Here is an 18,340-nt window from a genome sequence, read left to right on the forward strand (position 1 = left end):
ACTTTAAAGGGAACATTGGAACAAAAGACTATTTGTCACACTAAAAGGTAACAGTGGGGGGGTGTCATGGATGCATCAGCCAAGATCCATCAGCACAAAGGTAATGCTTGGTTACTGGTTTGTTTAGATTTAACATAAAAATTTGTATATCCTAGCAACAAAATAACTAAAATTTAAGAGCTTTGTAACATTTAATTGGAGAATCTTGGCTGTATAAAAATGTAATGTGTAAGAATTTTTTTTTCTCTTATTGTTCAATATTTTTAAAATAGTTTAGGAATTAATTATCAATTCCCATAAGAAATAAAAAAATTACCAGAGACACGTTATGCAATTTATGATGTCAAGATTGGAAAAGCAATAGAAGCTGGTAGAGTGTTGGAAGATAATAGTACCGGCTACGAAAAACTTCTGTGATTTACAAAATGACAGTGTAATCCCTAAAACCAGCTCCCGGAATAGGAAAGAAATTTTAGGAATACAAACACATTATTAAGCAAAAATCTAGAAATATCCCCAAAAAACCCCATAAGTCAATGAGAAACAAACCCAAACAAACCACAGCTACCTGACAGCACTTGATTAAAACATATTGTGGGCCTTCTGTAAAATATGTATTTAAATTACAACTAAAATATGCTATTTATAAAACATTGCACAGAACATGCTTTATTCCAAAATTACTGTGTTTCAAATCGTTGCTTTACGGAGTCAACCTAACTTTCTTTAAAAATTAAGAATGTATGGATAAAATACTGATTTCTCTCTCATATAACAGCAGTTCATGTAGGGCTTCTGACAGTTTTGTGCACTACAACTCTCTTGAAAAAGCCACAATACTTAGTAGAGCTGCCAGCTTAGATACGAACCATCTTCCTAGGGAAATTTATTCTCTAATGTATGTTTTGTACATATTTAGGCCTTTTAATGTGATGTTATCTTTTGCAATAAAATGAGATGTTTTATTATGTTTCAGGAGTCAATTAATAATAAAAAAACGCTTAGGAAAAAGAAAAATGAATGGAAAACTAGTAAGCATTTATGGAATCATTCTGCAGCTTTTCCAGGTAGAGCAAGGATTTAAACTGGAATACTGAACAAAACATCTGTAGCTTTTAGCTAGGCCATGAATATATTTGAATATATGGGATTCTCCAGCCACAGCAGCTGTCCAAAGAGTTCCTCTGGTCATTATTTCCCCACAGAGAAAGCTCTAGAGTAGCTCTGCTTAACAGAACACACAGTTTTGTTTTTGGCAAAGTCTTCATGTGCACAACAGTGTATATAAATATTGTTTTAAAACCTCTCTGTGTGGCGTAGCTACACTTATTTCATCGTGCTAAACTGAAACTGTGAGCAGAATCAAGTTTAGAAGTACTAAAGGATTTATGATATTTCTGTTTACCTAATCAAGCCAAGACTGAAAACAAGTATTGTGTTCTCAGTGCTTTTATGTTTTACTTCCATAGTTCCTGCAGCAGGACTTCACTGCATCACAATGACCTTCAACTAAAAGTCTAAATTTTGTAAGATATTAAAGATAAAGCTTGAATAGCCATATTCAGACAGCAAACTCATCCCTTTTCACAAGTTTAGAAGCACTTCTACAGCTAGAAACAGTCAAGATTTTATGGATTTTTAAGTGTGAAAACAACCAAGCAGCTGCTAAAACCTTCAAATTCTAAAGCAGCACAATGAAGGCAAGAGTGGCACTTAAGTCTTCTCTGCAGCAGCTGCAAAGAGTCAAATTACTTTTCCACCACCACCACCTTCTCCTGAAGGGATTATTTACTTCCGAGCCCAACTCTTCCCAGTAATTACATGAACACAGCACAGGCAGCACCTTCTTCCCTTTGCCTCCAACTGGCACTGGCAGCAAGAAGAGATCAAGGCAACTGGAACCCAAAATCCTTTTAATGCCTTCTCTGCCAACAAGAGAGAAGATTGTGAAAAGGACACCTGAATATGAAAATTAACCTGCTTACCCCTGCCAAAAAGTAAAGGCAACCTCAGGAGAATAAAATCCAATAATCTATCCAGTCCAAGACATTTAAACTTGCAAGGAATTACAGGTCTTGTATATTGTCACCGTTGCTTTTATCAGTATAACATAATATTAGCATTGCTTTCCACACTGTTTTCAAATTCTAGAAAATCACACTGCAGAAGACAATAAAAATACTTGCAATATTCACAAAGGTAGTGACAGATTTAAGAATCTGAAGAGTAACTTTCTGTTCTCCTGGAAGTAACGGATTTATTCCCATTTGAGATCTCTCATACCTGTATAACATCAGCTACATATTCTGACCGTAGCTATTCCACATGTCCCACCTGTACCTGCCAAATTTATCACACTTTCAGCAACTCAAGCTCACCTAAACATTCTGCAGGACAAAATTCCTGACTATCTGCTTCATTTTTAAAAAATTAACCATTCAGGCTTTCAGCAAGTTTAACCCTCTCAAGATGTTTTAAAGCAAACCTGAAAATTAACCCAGGGAACTAAAGCCAGTATGCAGACCATGAAAAAAAAACAACTTATTTTGCCAGTTCTTTCTGAATGCAAAAGACTATTTTGTTAATTGCAAACAATTTCTTCACATGTGAAAGGCTTCTCTGTTAAGAGGTGTTGCCTCAGCTGTAGGAAACTCAGTAATTTTTTGGAATTCTGCTGTGAAAGAGCTCTAAAATGCCCAATAAACACACGTGCATAGGTGCTTATGAGCATAATTAGAAATAATTCAGAAACAATTCAGAAAACTGCATTTGAAAAGTCACACTGAATTTGTTCTTTTTAGGTTAAAACAGCTGAAGAAATTACAGTAGATGAGAGGGCAAAAAAAAAAAGGAACAGATTTTCCAAGTCATTTCAATGTACTGCAAGCAGCTTGTTTCCTAATGGTTTCCTAATGAGAAGGATCTTTTATGTAGGATCACTTCAGCTCTGTTTTGCTTCTTCCCGTGGTGTTTATGGGACCCAGAAATCCTACTTAATAGATTGATTAAATCATCCATGACACTTTCTTGTGATACAGAAAACCTTTGTAAATGCTGCAGGGAACTGAAAGGTTCACTGGTCTTCATTCCAAACCATTTGCTGCTGTGACCATGGATAAATGCCCGAGGGTTCCACACAAACAACAACAGACCAAGTCCTGACAAACAGCTGACACAATTCTGTGACTTGCAGATGGACCAGCAGGGAGTTTGAAGCAACTACTGGCAAATATTTCCTTTGAAGAACTCAGTTATTAGGAGACTAATTGTTAGGAGACTCATGCTCTGGCTGGCAATGACCTAAAACTGGTATTTTGGTTTACCAACAGAAATAACCAGGGAAACACAGCACAGTTTAAAAGACATGCAATGTACCTCGTGGCCAAAGCAATCAAGTTGATGACGCTCGTGGGTTTTGCAGAATAATGTAAATTCTTAAAGACAAACCATTAATATACATCTTCCCATCAGCACAGTCTGAAGGGCAAGCTCCAGAATTCCTGATGGAAACAGCTCTCTTACCTTCTCACAAACAGTCTAAAACTAGAGGAGTGCTCAGGAGATGTGCATTTAAATCAAAATAAATTGAAGAATCTGTCTTTGAATGTAACTCTTAAAACATGGAATGTCCTCTAAAAAGTCTCAGATGCTTGCTCTGTGCCAGCACATCTCCAGGGATTTTTCCATCTGCCAATTATTTATATAAATTATTTTGAACAGCTTTATGGTTTGTTTTGGTTTGAGTTTTTTTGTTTTAAATTTTACTTATACAAGTCCATTTTGGGTTAGTGGAAACACTGTTCTCAATGTATTCAAGTGTGCCCTTTATGCAGGTTTGTAAGACATTCTTCTTTTTGCAAATATCAATTAACTTCAGATTTATCATTTGTTCTTTTAAAGAATATACAAATCTCACAGCTACATTTCAAAAGACACTACAGTGGCATAGCTGAGTGAAAAAAGAGCAAAGCTTGAGACCTTTTCTTTGAAATAAAAAAAAAAAGTTCAGAAACAAGGACTCCAAAAATGCTATATTTACTTTTTTTTTTTCAGGATAACTATAAAATGAGTTTCAAAGCATTGGAAACACATTAAAATATTACTCACAATTAAGGGATCTCGCCCCATTGTTATAACAGTTCTGTTCACTGTACGTAACAACTGCACCATTATTTCTTGAATATGGTGATAAGTTGAAGCCTGTAAATGAAAAAAAAAAAACAAAACAAACAAAACAGAGTTTTGGTATTAAAACCATCTCTCTTGCAAAAGTAAGAAGAAACCAAATATTTCCATGTCGACAGTTCAAGTTGTATAACATAAGAACCCTATTGCAAGAGCAACACTAATTCTTGCTCACACTGCTCCTTAGTTGCAGCCATTTCAGTGGAATTCTCATTCCAAGGGGTTCAGTCCAATTTCAGCCTCATCCACTCCACAACTGCTTTTTGTTTCCAACAGTCACTTCCCATCCCTCACTCAGGGGACTCTGTTCCCCCAGTAAGTGAATAGTCTGTAACTCAACAGCAACACCCTGGTAACAGTTAATTAAAGCAAATTGTCAGTGCCCTCAGGGCAGTCTGGAGCTCAGGAATATTCTTGCAGCCATAAAGGGTACAGTTTTAAAGAATAAAGTCATCTTCATTTAACCCTGCAGCTCTGAGAGGGCACGAGCTGATCAGGGTCAGCTCTTCGGCCCCACTGCCCAAGTACTGCTCTTGTTGCCTGAAGGACTTTTGATTTTTACTTTAAAACACTGAGCAAATGGGAATAACCTTACCTTCACCAATTTTACTGACCTTACTCTGATCACTAGACAGCTGGGGAAACCAGATTGCAACAAAGAAAGAAAAAGTCTAAACAAATTTCTAACAGCAAAAGCTAATCAGCTGATACCAACAAGGCACCTATTTAATGTCAGGTACAGTTTGGAAAGAACACCAGTCACAGAAGCCATGGGGAGTTCTTAATGGTTTAGGTGTCTGAAGTCCAATAACATCCCAGGAGAAACTGCTTCTGCCTCTTTTTCCTCTGAGACATCCAATGTTTTCTCCCTTTTCTCTCCTGTTCTGATTAACCTGGATCAGGGTTAACACTTTGCAACAGGGACCTTCCTCACATCTGGCAGTTTATTTACTATTACACTTAGTCCTGTTGTGTCCTCTGACTGTAACAAACAAGAGCTTAAATGATCTTCTCTGCTGTCACAGCATTTCAGAAGTTATTATATTCTATAAATGAACAAAGTATTCGCAGAATAATTTGTGATTGGTGTTTTCTTTCTTAAAATTTCAGTTTCTCTGGTACAGTCCCAGATTTATAACAAGACTACCACTGACAATGGCTGCACAGAAGACACATTTGTTGTTGTTCTTACAATATTATTTACCACTAGAATTAATACATATATATATATCAACAGACAAAACTTATAAACTCTGTAGCAGTGCTTTGCACAGGGAATTAATTTGTTCATTAGTTTCCTTTTTTTTTTTTTTTTTAAATTCAGAGATGAGGGGCCATATAATTTAACTTCACTTGCACATTTCAGTATGTGCTACACCATTATTAGTAACAGTTCAGGCCATCACATAATGGGTTTGAACATTTAGCTATGACTCCATTATTAAAGAGGAGCTCTGCTCTGAATTCACACACAGCACATAACACACCTCTCCTGCAAGACTATTAGATATGCTCAAGCATGGAAAGGTTATTTTCTGCTAGACCTTTGAATTTTCAGAGAAACATTAGCAAATGAATTAAAGTGGTTCCTTTATGAAACTGAGACTCCCTTTCTTCTTGAAAATCTCAGAAACAATTAGGCATTCAATACTGACACTCCTAAATTAACAAAGTGTTTTCACACCTTGTCTATACACAGGATTTCAGCTTTTATCTTCCAGTTTCTAGCTTCAGAGCAAAGTCTAACAACCCACTGCAACATCTGCTTTCTTAGATCATATTTCTCTTCACAAGGATGACATTGGAAAACCCACCATCAATTGGGTTTATCTCATTTGACCAAACAGAACTTTTTTGCAGAAATTAATTAACAACTTGTACCATATATAAATGCTCCCTTGGAAAACAGGAATTGTGCTATTCCATTTGATGAAGTACGGCCATCAAAAATGTGCGCTTGTCTTCCCTGGGGAAAAGGATTTGCTGGGTGACCAAGGCAGGGAACAATCAGAGCTCACAGTGTCAGCAGGGGGGAGTGTTCCCACAGAGCTCAACCACCTGCAGACTCATTGTTGGGGTGGATGGCACACAGAGATCAGTTAATAGAAAATCCAAACCAAATCAAATTTCACTCTTACTAAAAAATATCTGTGCAGGGTGACAGCTATTGTTTGGTATAGCTTTCATCTTCTGTTTAAGATTCTAACAGGGCTGGGACAAAAACAAGAGCAATTCCATTGTCTGAGAGTCAAGCATGCACTTCAGATCCCGATGGAATGCTCTTTTGTTTGGATGGGGTACACAAGGAGCACCTGAATGGCTCCTTTGGAACTGCAATATTCCACAACCTGTACTTGAGAGCCCCATTTGGAGACACCTCTTCAGTGAATTCATTTCAGCTCCCCCAGCTGTGTCCTCTCCCAAACTCTTGCCCAGCTCTACCCGACTCCCTACATGGGGCAGAGGGAGAAACAGAGAAAGCCTTGACACTGCTCAGCAGTAATTAAAATTTTAATTGCTCCATCATGAACACTGTTTCGGTCACAAGTCTAAAACACAGCACTGTGTGGGCTGCCACAGAGGAAAATAACTCCATACAGACCAGATGCAGTGTGTTCACTCCCTGGGGCACCCAGTTCTATAACTTCATACTCCCTCTCTAACATATGTACAAATAAAGGCACATGTAAAAGGATAATGATTTTTTTAAACCATAATTCATAATCGCGCATCGATCTGACTGAAAAGTGTTTGCAGAAGATCTTAAGGTAACTGGCCCTAAAAGAACATGCAGGTTTTCCCTGACTACATTCCTCTGAAATTCTCTTTTGCTAAAGTTTCAAGATCTGCCATAAGTCAGGCAAAAGCTTTAAAAAATTCTGTACAATTCCAGGCTTGTTTGCTTGTTTGCTAAACAGCTTAAAATGCAATTGCTGCCAGTTACTGACTTAGTGCCCAGAACAGGAGAAGGTTCTTCATCTCTCTTGCACTTAGAGTCTCAACCAAGATTTTACTTTAGATTCCAAGAGAAAGCATTTACCATCACATTTCATTGTGTAAGCACTATAAATAAGAACTTGTTCTGATACAGTGAGTATTAAGCTATAGGAGGTATGTCAGATTAGAGGCAAAGCCACCTTTTGAAGGACTATCAGTTTGTACATGTCAAAGCTGTAAAGAGGGAAAAGGGAACAGGTTTTAACTAAAACAGAAACAAAAAGCCACTGATTTCACTCTGACTTTCATCAATGACTTAATTGCAGTTCTGAAATTTAACTATATTTTGCAGGTGCTTGAAGCACAGTCTCAAGCTGCAAAGCCAATTTCAGACACGATTCAGTCAAAACAATGCCATCTATATCCAGAAGTTGTTTGCTGTAAAGGAAATTTAAAATCAAACATAATATCTCACTGAGATGCCCAACAATGACTGTCTATTCATATAAATAAAGTCCTTAACACAGAGGAATGTTTTTAACAATATCCTTGCTACCTGCAGAACCAGCAGCCAGGCAGCAGCTGAGGAAAACAGTGTTGGAACACAAGAGTCTGACGGTTCACAAGTTCCCACCCACCAAAGGATGTGAGGCAAAACAGCAGAGCAGAGCTGGAAACATGAAAATATCTCTTTTTCTTTGATAAAGGAAATGCACTCTTCAAAAAGTCTGTGAGAGCTTCAAAGATCACCTCAGAGTATAAATTTTGATCACATGGAACACAAAACAACTCCTGTTGCTTCTTCCCTGTCATTTGTGAGTGTTTCTATTTCTGGTGATTTTCACGGAATAAATCAAACCCAAAAGTATCAAAGTTAAGTAGACAAAAAGTTTTAAATGCTGATCCAAAATCAGATTTCCCTACTGAGATTGAAATAGCAGAAGTAAAGACAAGATGTTGCTGTTATCAGTATTGTAAAGTGATTCTGCTACTAAAGCCTGAAGTTTCCTCCTCCAGCAGGACAAATCGTTCATTTTCCTAGAAAGAGGTTGAGAGCTACAGGAAATGAGCTGTTGAATAGAAAATTGCCTTCATCTCAAGGCTGAAGTGCAGTCCCATACGAAAAAATCTGGTTAATTGCCAAAGTAATTCTCTCTATCTAGATCACACTGAATAAAGACATACTGAAGGACACTGCCTAAACAATAACCTGACCATAGAATGAACCTTTTCCATTTGCCTACAGGTCACGAAGTATAGACTTGAAACAAAACTTCTCACTTCAGTTGGAAAGTTACACCCAGAGAAATCTGCCCTGGCTCTTAGGGACAAAGGACTGTGTGATGTCTCAGATATTGCTGTATTGAAAGTATTCCCTCTCTTCGCTCTTTTTTTCCTCCTTCAGATATGTCATCTCCAAAGCAGATTTTTAGTACTGAAGGAGGATCAGCATTTAGCTGAAAAATGAGACCATGACCCAGAGATTCTCTGTCAAGAAGGGGAAAAAAACTGCTGGTGAGAGTCACACATTCGCTGTTGTAGTAACAAAACCCACTCTTACATATGATATGTACTTCAATATATTCTAAAATCCATATTATCTCTGATCAGCAGTTGTACTGCCAGAAGGCATGACAGGGTATGCTCTTTTTGCAGCAGAAGCATCTGGTTCTTTTGTTGATGTCCCAGCTATTCTATGATGTTTCTTATACTCAGGAATGTGATGCCTCCAGAGGGTTGAGCATATCCTGATACCACTGCTGGATTTAGAATCCATCCAAGGGACTTTTCTCCTTATATCAGAAATCCATCAGTATTTACTGCAAACACAAGGAGCTGGTAACTGCCACCCAAACATCTCACAGGGAACCTCCAGTTTACCTTCTTTAAAAGAAACTATTGAAGCATTTGAACAGATGTCAATGTAGTTGGGGTTTATTTAAATGCATGTGTTTTAACTTCTCAGCAATTCCTCTGCTGTTCTGCCCAATGTTCTGACTCACACCAACATGAGCTATAAACCCATACTGTCTGTAGGCCCTCATGGGTCTTTGACATGTTATTGTAGACAGCAACTGTTAAGTTTGAAAATAAACTTAATTTATGTGGTACATATGTAGAAAGTATTACACCATCTTGCTTCATAGCTGTGTTTTGCCTTTTGAAGGATACAGTAACAAAACTGGTTCCCTTACATTACAGCCTCATGAGTTGATAACTTCAATTTTTACCCTATCATGTTTCCAGCATTTCTCTGAAGAACTCCATTGCAAATTCAAATGTTCTTTATATATTCAAATGTTCTTTAATGCCTCTTTAGTACCATCTTGTATTGATCCCTCCTCAAGTGCTTACATCTAAAACAATGAGGAAAATAGCTCATGATACACATGGAAAGATTTCCCTGTGCAAACAGATGAAAGCAAGAAAATTGCTGTAATGATTTCATTACTAGGAAATGACCCAAGAATCCACAGAGAAAAACTTCTAAAATGACAACTTGCTTTTATCCAGAGTCTGCAGAGTTTGAACACATGTATCAGAAAAATATAGTTCAGAAAAAATCAGCAGGTATTCACAGGAAAAATTACAACTTTCTTAATGTAATTAACTATTAGGTTTTCTCAGAATAAATTTCTCAGATTATTGAAAAACTTCCTTGAATAACCTGCTGCTCATTAAAAAGTGAGGGACTGAAAAATCAATTCAATATTCTCTGAAATGAGAAAAAAGTAACAACCCAGATCACAATTTCTGCAGTGTCCCAAAATTTTGGGAGCCTGAGAAAGAATCTACAGACTCCAAGTGTAATATAGTAAAAAATAATCTGTTTTACCCATACACTGCTGAAAGTGGAAACCACACCTACAACATCTATACAGGGAAAAGCCTTTGTTTCAGAAACTACAAGGGTTTTTTCTAAAAGAAACATGATGAAATTTGAATTTTTTTCTGAATAATTAGGATAATCATAGAACCACCAAATAGTTTGGGTTGGAGGGGACCTTGAAAGGTCACCTAATCCAGCCCTCTGTGATGAGCAGGGACATCTTCAACTCGATGGAGTTGCTCAGATTTCAGTACTTCACCTTTCAAACCTCAACTGCCCTTTAATTTAAGTTTATGAAAAATAGGAGGAAAGTTCAATTTGCCACTGACTCGTATTAAAAATTTAAATGAGATTAATCAGCATCAATAATTTACCACCTAATCAGCTCAGGCTTACTACAGACTTGGGCCATCTCCATCACCATCAATACTCACAGGGTCCTGACAGCTCAGAACCTCCAGGATGCTGTTGAGTAGTTCAACACAGTGCTTCTTCTCCTGGACCTGGAGCTGCTGATCATCCTTCTGTTCCAGTAATTCCTTCAGCTCTTTTGTAATCACAGGGAGCAGAATGTCCCTGCATTCTGAAAGAAAGCAAATTACCTTAAGAACAAATGTAAATCAAATATTAGTTGCAAGCAAACCCTCCTCCAAACAGTGAAACTCAATGTGCTTTAACAACTACAGTCCCTTCCAGTTGTGGATTTTCCAGTTGTGCCTCAGGAATACTCCCAAATTTAAGTGATATTTTCCTAAGTCAACAGTATTTTTCATATATCAAACCCACAACTTCCTGATAAAGATACTTTGTTTCAGTTAAATTCTGAAGGCTGTTCAGTTTATCTCAAACACTTGGGGGCAAATTATTCGCTTATATCCAAAGCACCTGGAAATAAGCTATGCTTAAGTAGTGACAGGACTTTAATGTAAGAAAAATACTAATTATTCTTTCTGAAAACAAGCCACAAGCAGCAACAGAACTGTTGTGTGTCCATCATTTTGAAACACGCCTTCTAAAGGCACATAAAAGAATGCAGACAAGGAAAAGACTCCAATGAAAGGCCCACCAAGCCTGTGAGAGCAAAAGCTGTGCATACATTCATTCTTATTTAAATTTAAGGGAGCTGACAAATATTAAGTTACATTCCAATCTCACACATGCATTGACTTTTAAAGACAGAGATGCTTACAGGAATAACTTTAATGAAGGCAATGTCTGTCTAGGAATAAAAATACAGCAGATTTCTGTTCTAATTTCATCGATACATGTCACTGAGTGATTTAAGTATTAACTTGTTTGTACAGTGCTATATAATTACAGAGAGTACAGCACAACAGTGTGAACAATGCTGAGTAGATGCTTCAAAGACTTGTTATATTTATGAAAAAATAACCTGGGTGTAAAACAGAGCTAAATGTGGCTTCAAAGGCTCCAGCTCATAATAATATTTGTTTAGAACTCCAGAAGTATTCCCATCACAGTCAGGGAGCTGAAGGTCTTTTGGATTTCTGCTCAGCCAATTCCTTAGTGCTAAAAATTCTTGTCTGTCTGTCTAAGGGAAAATAATTACACCACTAATTGGATACTATTTTGTATCAATACCACATGTCACAGTTTCTGAAAAAATAATAGGACAAAACCAGAAAGCCTCTTAATTACTGCAAATCTTTTTATAAAGAATGATTTAGAGCACCTCTACCTGGACATACAGTGATAGTTGATAAACAAGTGCAGTGTGAGAGGTGGTAAAATTGTATCCAATGTGATTTAAAACAAGCCAGGGGCTCAGAATCCCCCCAAAATAAGGGTGCTGGTACAGAAAGAGAGGAGGGTAAGAAAGAAAGGAAAAGAATGGAAAGTAGATTATAAATGTCTGAATTTTGCAGATGAAGCAACAGAAGCTGTCCTTCCAGATTATTCTTATTTCAAGTAACAGCTCCAAGCCATGGGAACCAGGAGCTTTTAATCACAGCTGAGCAGCATCGTTCCTCGCCTCAGAAATTATCTGTACTCTTGGTAATGATTTCTACAGCATTATTCCGAGCTACAAGAGAAATCTTATTCAATGACTAAATTACAAACTCACTTGCAAAGCAGCAGCTAAAGAACACATATCAACACAAGGCCTACTTGAAGAGCAGCATAAAAATGAATTTCACACAGCTTACAGTTCCTTTATGTGACTATTCCTGCACACAGACACTTCCTGCACTTAATGCAGCCCACAGATACCCCTCTGATTCTTTCTTGATTTGCTCATATGAACTACTTCTAACAACTAATTGTAAAGGCAATAATTGCAGTGCTATTAGCTCATTGAGCAAAAACTAAACAAAAGAAACATCATTAGCAACATTAAAAGTTAGATACAATACCTTAAAAACCTGCTGAAATGTGATAGCACTTCTTTTAATAAAGGGTTTGCATACTCAGTCAACAAATAAGTACGAATTGTACATTTGATAATTACCTCCCTGCTTTTGAAAAAGTTAGAAACAAACTTTAATTCTATTTTCACTGCAGTCTGTGGAAATTGTCCTTCACAGTCAAGGGTTGTTCAGGGGGGGAAACAGTTCCTAGTATGATTACTTCAGGATTCATTCATCAAGATTCTGACCACTCCAAAAACACTTAAGATATAGTAAGATATATTTTGGATATAAAATGTGCTAAGCAAATTCCATTTCATGGTTGTTATGAGAAAGACCATAAGTGTCTTAGTCTGTTACTGAAAAATGGGCCACATTTAGCACATTTTAAAGTGGGTTGGATGACATAAAAAGATGGACTCACAACCCAAACAAGCAGTTCAGGCTGGATATGAAGAAAAACCTCTTCCTTACAAGGACATTCAAGCTGCAGAACTAACAAGTTGCACAATCTCTATATCTGGGAGGTTTTCAAAACCCAACCAGAGCGACCTGGTCTGAGCAGAAGCAGAACATAGTAGCCAGGTACTCATAGCAAGTGCCATGACACAGCAGGAAATTTAAAGGAGACCGTGAGATTTTGAATCTCTGGATAATGAATAGTGACTGTCAGAATGCTGGGAACAAAGATACCTCTCTACATATTTGCCTGTATATGTAAATCATGGCATTTTTAAGGCTTGTCATTTTTTTTATCCATAGGCTCCAACATGAAGGTTTGCTGTATCAGAAGAGATGATATCAAACCCAATACTCTAAAGACAGATAGGAGAAACCTGCTTCTTATCATCTTAATCCATAGCACTTGTACAGCATCACTAGAGAGGCATAAAAACTGTTTCACATACATTAAACCTGTATGAAAATACACATGCAACATGATTTCTCTTCTCTGGCACCCCCATCCCTGTGTCCCTTTCCAGATTCTCTGGCTGTGTGCAAGATATGCTGAAGGAATGATTTATCACAGCCTAAACCCCCATCTTTCCTGTAGCACTGTGGATCCAGTGCAGTAACCAAACAAACCTGTCTGCAGTTATACCTATTTCTACACATGGCAACATTTGGTGTCACAAATTCTCTGCTCTAAACCTGCTGTGGATAAACTACACTTTTTATAAGGCTGCAAAACTATTACTCCAACAATCTGCAGCAGACACAGTAACAGCTACACATAAATCCAACGTGAAGAATCCAACACACTCAACCTTTAACTAATCTGCAGTGATAGGTAGGAATACAGACTCCAAACCAAGAGCATGTCAGAAATTTAGCTGGCAACTCTTTTACCATGACTACCATTCTTAAAAACAGTGCCCTTGAACACGTTTCCACTTCAAAAAAACATCAGCAGGGTATGCTGTGCTAACAGCAAAGTTCAAAGTCACATCAAATTATGTGACATCTCAGCCACTCTTCACCTCTCACAAAGAGGATAGAATGTTATATGCACTTAACCAGTTTCACATCTGCCAGGATAAACATACTTACTGCTCTCACTCCTCCAAAATAATATCCAGCTCAATTTTCAAGCTGTTAAGATGTCCCTTTGAACTCTCTGACAGCTAGCAAATATAAAAATTCCCTTTGGATAGCTTTTAAAGTTACAGGAAGCAACTGGATAATAAAACCCTCTACTTAACGAGCTTTATTTGAAAGGCAAAGGAAGAGAGTAGACTGAGCAAAGTCATTGATCAAGAGAAATCCTGTATTTTAGCTACAGTCCATTTTAAACTTATACTCACATGGAAAATAAAAAATGAGGTTTTCAAGGTAGTTATTCTGGGTATATTAATCACTAAATTCCACCTGACTTCACATGCCAGTGATACTCATTTGGTCAATAATCAGGAAGCAGAGAAGAGATCATGAGTTACAAGTTTTGCTGGACACACCTTAAAGAGGAGTGGGAGAAAACTTCACTGAATTTAAAACTGCTCCATACCAGGGTTCAGAGGCCACTTAAAACTTCCTACCAAAATACAAAATACCAAATGCCTGCTGTTGTCTACAACTTATTAACCCCCCCCAAACACACATTTTGGTGAAAGAATTAAGACTTTGGTATAATTTATCTTCTGCATAAAGCCATTCCACACTTCTTAAACGTGAGGAAATCTGAGCTTCTTGCACAGACCAAGTTTTCCCATTGTGCTGAGAGAACAGCTGAGGCAGAAGGTACAATTGATTTCCTCCAGTTTTAAGAGCTAATTGCTCTGCAAGCTTCAGTACTCCCAGTTGTCCTTGGCAATACAAATTAAAATTTGATCCATATTGGATACATACAGAATCTATTAAAAGGACTTAACATATGCAGCTGGTCAATTATTTACAGTGCATTTTCAGATGTGAACAATGTTGAAGTATCAAGCCACATGGAAATTCAGAGGTTGTTTAACTAGCCTTAGCTTGTTAACCCGCCATTGATATTAATACGATAAAGATCAACACATTTTAGTAATCAAATTTTGCGCTTTTTTAATGTTAAATTGTTTGGTTAAAAACAAGGTTATATGACTGTATTTTGTGGCTGGCTGCTAGGTAAACTCATCTTGTTAGTTAACACAGGAGAATTACTTAATTTTTTAATCTACTTCTAGGACACTTCATAAACAGAAGAACATGAAAATTAACTAGGTTTTATATAATCCCTACCAATTAAAGTCATCCCAGGTGAGGATGCAATAATTCCAAGGGGTTCTGAAGAACACATAGTATCAAAGCAACTGAAAAAGACCAGTATTTTATAGTAGTATCTATATTACGTATATATATATTTATAGCAGTATTTATAGTATGAATATATACATATACACACACCAGTATTAAGCTCTGGTCTCAGCCTTAGCCTGCAGGTGGACTAAAAAAAACATAAATCTGTAGTCATGCCTTTGCACCTTTGAAACTTCAGCTAAAACTGCCTCAATAGCACATTATACAAAATATGAAATCCTTCTATCATGCTGGGACAAAAAAATGTTTATTGAATCAGTACATAAATTCCAGATTATAATACTAAGGTGTCATTGCACGAGTTAAGCAAGCAGAACGAGCAAAGTGCTTATTTGCCCATCAGCAATGCACTGAATTAGAAAAAAGAGAAAAACTGAAAAATCATGGAAGTCAAAGTAAAATTTTATGTTGCAGTATTTGATGATCTGGACTCATCACTGAATGCACCCTCAGCAAGTCTGCAGGCAACACTAAATTGGGTAGGAATGCTGACATGCCTGAGGGTAGGAAGGCTCTGGGCAGGCTGGATTGAGGGATTGAGGGGTTGAGGACAACTGCAAGAGGCTCATTAAGGTGAAGTGCCAGGTCCTGAGCTCTGGGCTTGGGGCAGAGTGCCTGGAAAACTGCCAGGCACAAAAAGGACTTGGGAGTGCTGGTGACAGCAGCTGGACATGAGCCAGGTGGGCAAGGAGGCAGATGGCTCCTGGCTTGGGTCAGGAACAGTGTGGCAGCAGGAGCAGGGCACTGACTGTCCCCCTGTGCTGGCACTGCTGAGGTACCTCCAGTGCTGCTGGGACCAGTTCTGGGCCCCTCACCAGAAAAAGGACACTGAGGGGCTGGAGTGTGGCCAGAGAAGGGAACGGAGTTGGGAAAGGGGCTGGAGCACAAGTGTGATGGGGAGCAGCTGAGGGAGCTGAGGGGGCTCAGCCTGGATAAAAGGAGGCTCAGAGGGGACCTTCTCACCCACTTCAACTCCCTGCCAGGCTGCAGAGAGGGGGGTGTTGCTCTCTTCTCTCAAGTGGCAATCAATAAGACAAACAGAAGCTGTCTCAGGGGTTTTCAGGCACTGGAACAGGCTGCCCAGGGCAGTGGGGGAGTCACCATTCCCAAAGGTATTTAAAAGACATGCTGATGTGGCACTCAGTGGCAGAATTTGCAGTGTTAGGTTTAGAGGTAGACTCAATCTTAAGGGTCTTTTCCAACCTAAACAATTCAATAAGTCTATGATAAAGCAATTCTCATCTCCACAGCTCCTCCCATGCCCCAGGAAAACCCAAGCCAGATGAGGAGAGACATGGAGGGGGTCAGATGCATATTTAAGTATTAGCTGCTTTCTTTACTGCTTGATAAATGATGTGAGAACATTGCCAACGACATTTATTCTTCCTTAATGTTCAAAAGCATGAAAAAACCCAACTGTTCTGACTGGCTTTTTTATTTCTAGATGCTCCAAACTTTATTTGAACACCTAAAACATCAGTATACAGTTTGAGCACCTTGCATTTCCTTCATCAAGGTCTGTCATAAGATATAGTATTATACATATTTATCAACTCCAAACTCCAACACACTTCTGGGATAAATTCCCTGGAAGCACCTTCCTCAATAAGGACAAGTAGATTCATTCTCTAAGATTTAGCATTTATATGTTTTTTATTTTGGGTTTAGTTGGGGTTTTTTAACCCCTCTATTCACCTGATTCTTTTTCAGGAGATATCTAACGATTTCTTATGTACAAGGTAAGTGAGAATCACACTCTTAAGTCATTAATGCAATAATGTCATTAAAAAGACATTTGGGTCTCCTTCAGCAAAAATCACAGACGGGCTTCATTCCTGACTGCTTCGTGTGTGCAGCCAAAATGGTAATAAAGATTTAACACCACTTTTGTCTCCCTTAGGAAACACTACTCTTGATTCCCTGGCTTGCCTGTAGTCATATCCATCTGTTAGGATGGCTTCATGCCCACTTGAAAACTGGCATGCCAATTTAATAAGGACATAGGTGTCATCTGAACACAGATTTAGAACAAAGCCTTAAGAATAAAACCAGTGAACAATATTCTCTCAATGAGAAGAGACTTCTGATGGTAGTCAGTGCTCAATTAAAGCACTGAGCTTCTTCACAAAGGACATCTGTTCACAACTGCAGTGATCTTTCTACTACAAGTCTTCCCTCTTCATTATTTGCCATTTATCTGTTTGCTGGGAGCCCAAAAGTGATGAATTGAAAATTGTGTATTTTAAGTCCATTGCTAAATCTAAATTCCAATTTCACAGTTTAGATCAGAGCCTCAGAAAGGGAAGGTACCCCAGGTCACCTGCAGAGTCTGACAGCACTGTCAGATGCGGATCCTTTTGGTCTCCTGGAAGTTACTTTTAACACACAAGGAGAAGCACAGACCCCTTGCTGGCTGTTCATGGTTCAGCAGCTGGGGTAGGACACAGATCCAGCATGAACACTCACAGCACCTCCCTGCTACCAGGCACAGCCTTGGGGACACCTTGAGGCTGCCAGGTGGGTTTATCTCCAACTTTCTCCACTCCTCATGGGAGCTGAGTGCTGCCAGGGATTCCAAGGCAGCCAGAACTTCCAACACTGCCACTGCTGGAGCCAAAACAGCCCTTTCAGCATTCAGTGCCTTTTGCAGCTTGCAGTCCTTGCAGCTGCCAGCCTGGAACACAGGCTTGTCAGCACATCCTCCCTGGCACACTCAGATCTTTAAGGTCCTTTCCAAGCCAGGCTATTCCATGCTTCTATGAATATTGATGAATTCCAACTTGCAAGCTTCCACATTTTCTGTTAATTCACACACAATATGTGTCCTATCAACTGCTGTAATATGTCTTTGTTCTCTCTTTTCTGCTTGAAGTATTTGTAAGCCAAGTTTTACACGTGCTTTTAGAAGTTTGTTGTTAAAACCAGTTCACCTGCTTTGATTTAGATTTCCCTCCATACAACAAGATTTCTTAAAAATGTAACTAAAAAAATGCCTTAATGGGTCAAGTTTAACAAAAAGTTACCAGTAGCAATATGAGCATGCCACTTCCTCCTCCATAAATAAATGTAATGGTTTTAATCTACATGTGTTCATCACAAATGTATGCAGATAAATACCCAGAGATGTGCTTATGCCAACCCTATCCATATCAAAATATTGCAGGAATAAAACTGTCAAAAAATGAATACAGGATTTGAAGTGATGGTTTAAAGGTAATGTACCCTT

At 38.3% G+C, this 18,340-nt stretch overlaps 1 protein-coding gene across 1 annotated transcript in view; it reads right to left on the reverse strand.

The window, feature by feature from the left end:
• The window catches only part of DOCK2 (dedicator of cytokinesis 2), a 165,379-nt gene that overhangs the window by 94,114 nt on the left and 52,925 nt on the right, over window positions 1–18,340 (reverse strand). The window contains exons 26-27 of the mRNA XM_027643547.1: window positions 10,387–10,535; window positions 4,108–4,200 (exon numbers count right to left, since the gene is read on the reverse strand). Of these exons, the coding sequence (XP_027499348.1) occupies window positions 4,108–4,200; window positions 10,387–10,535 (242 nt within the window). The remainder of the gene's footprint in view (window positions 1–4,107; window positions 4,201–10,386; window positions 10,536–18,340) is intronic.

This window comes from Corapipo altera, unplaced genomic scaffold (assembly GCF_003945725.1).
Source record: "Corapipo altera isolate COAL_440 unplaced genomic scaffold, ASM394572v1 75, whole genome shotgun sequence".
Classification (NCBI taxonomy): domain Eukaryota; kingdom Metazoa; phylum Chordata; class Aves; order Passeriformes; family Pipridae; genus Corapipo; species Corapipo altera.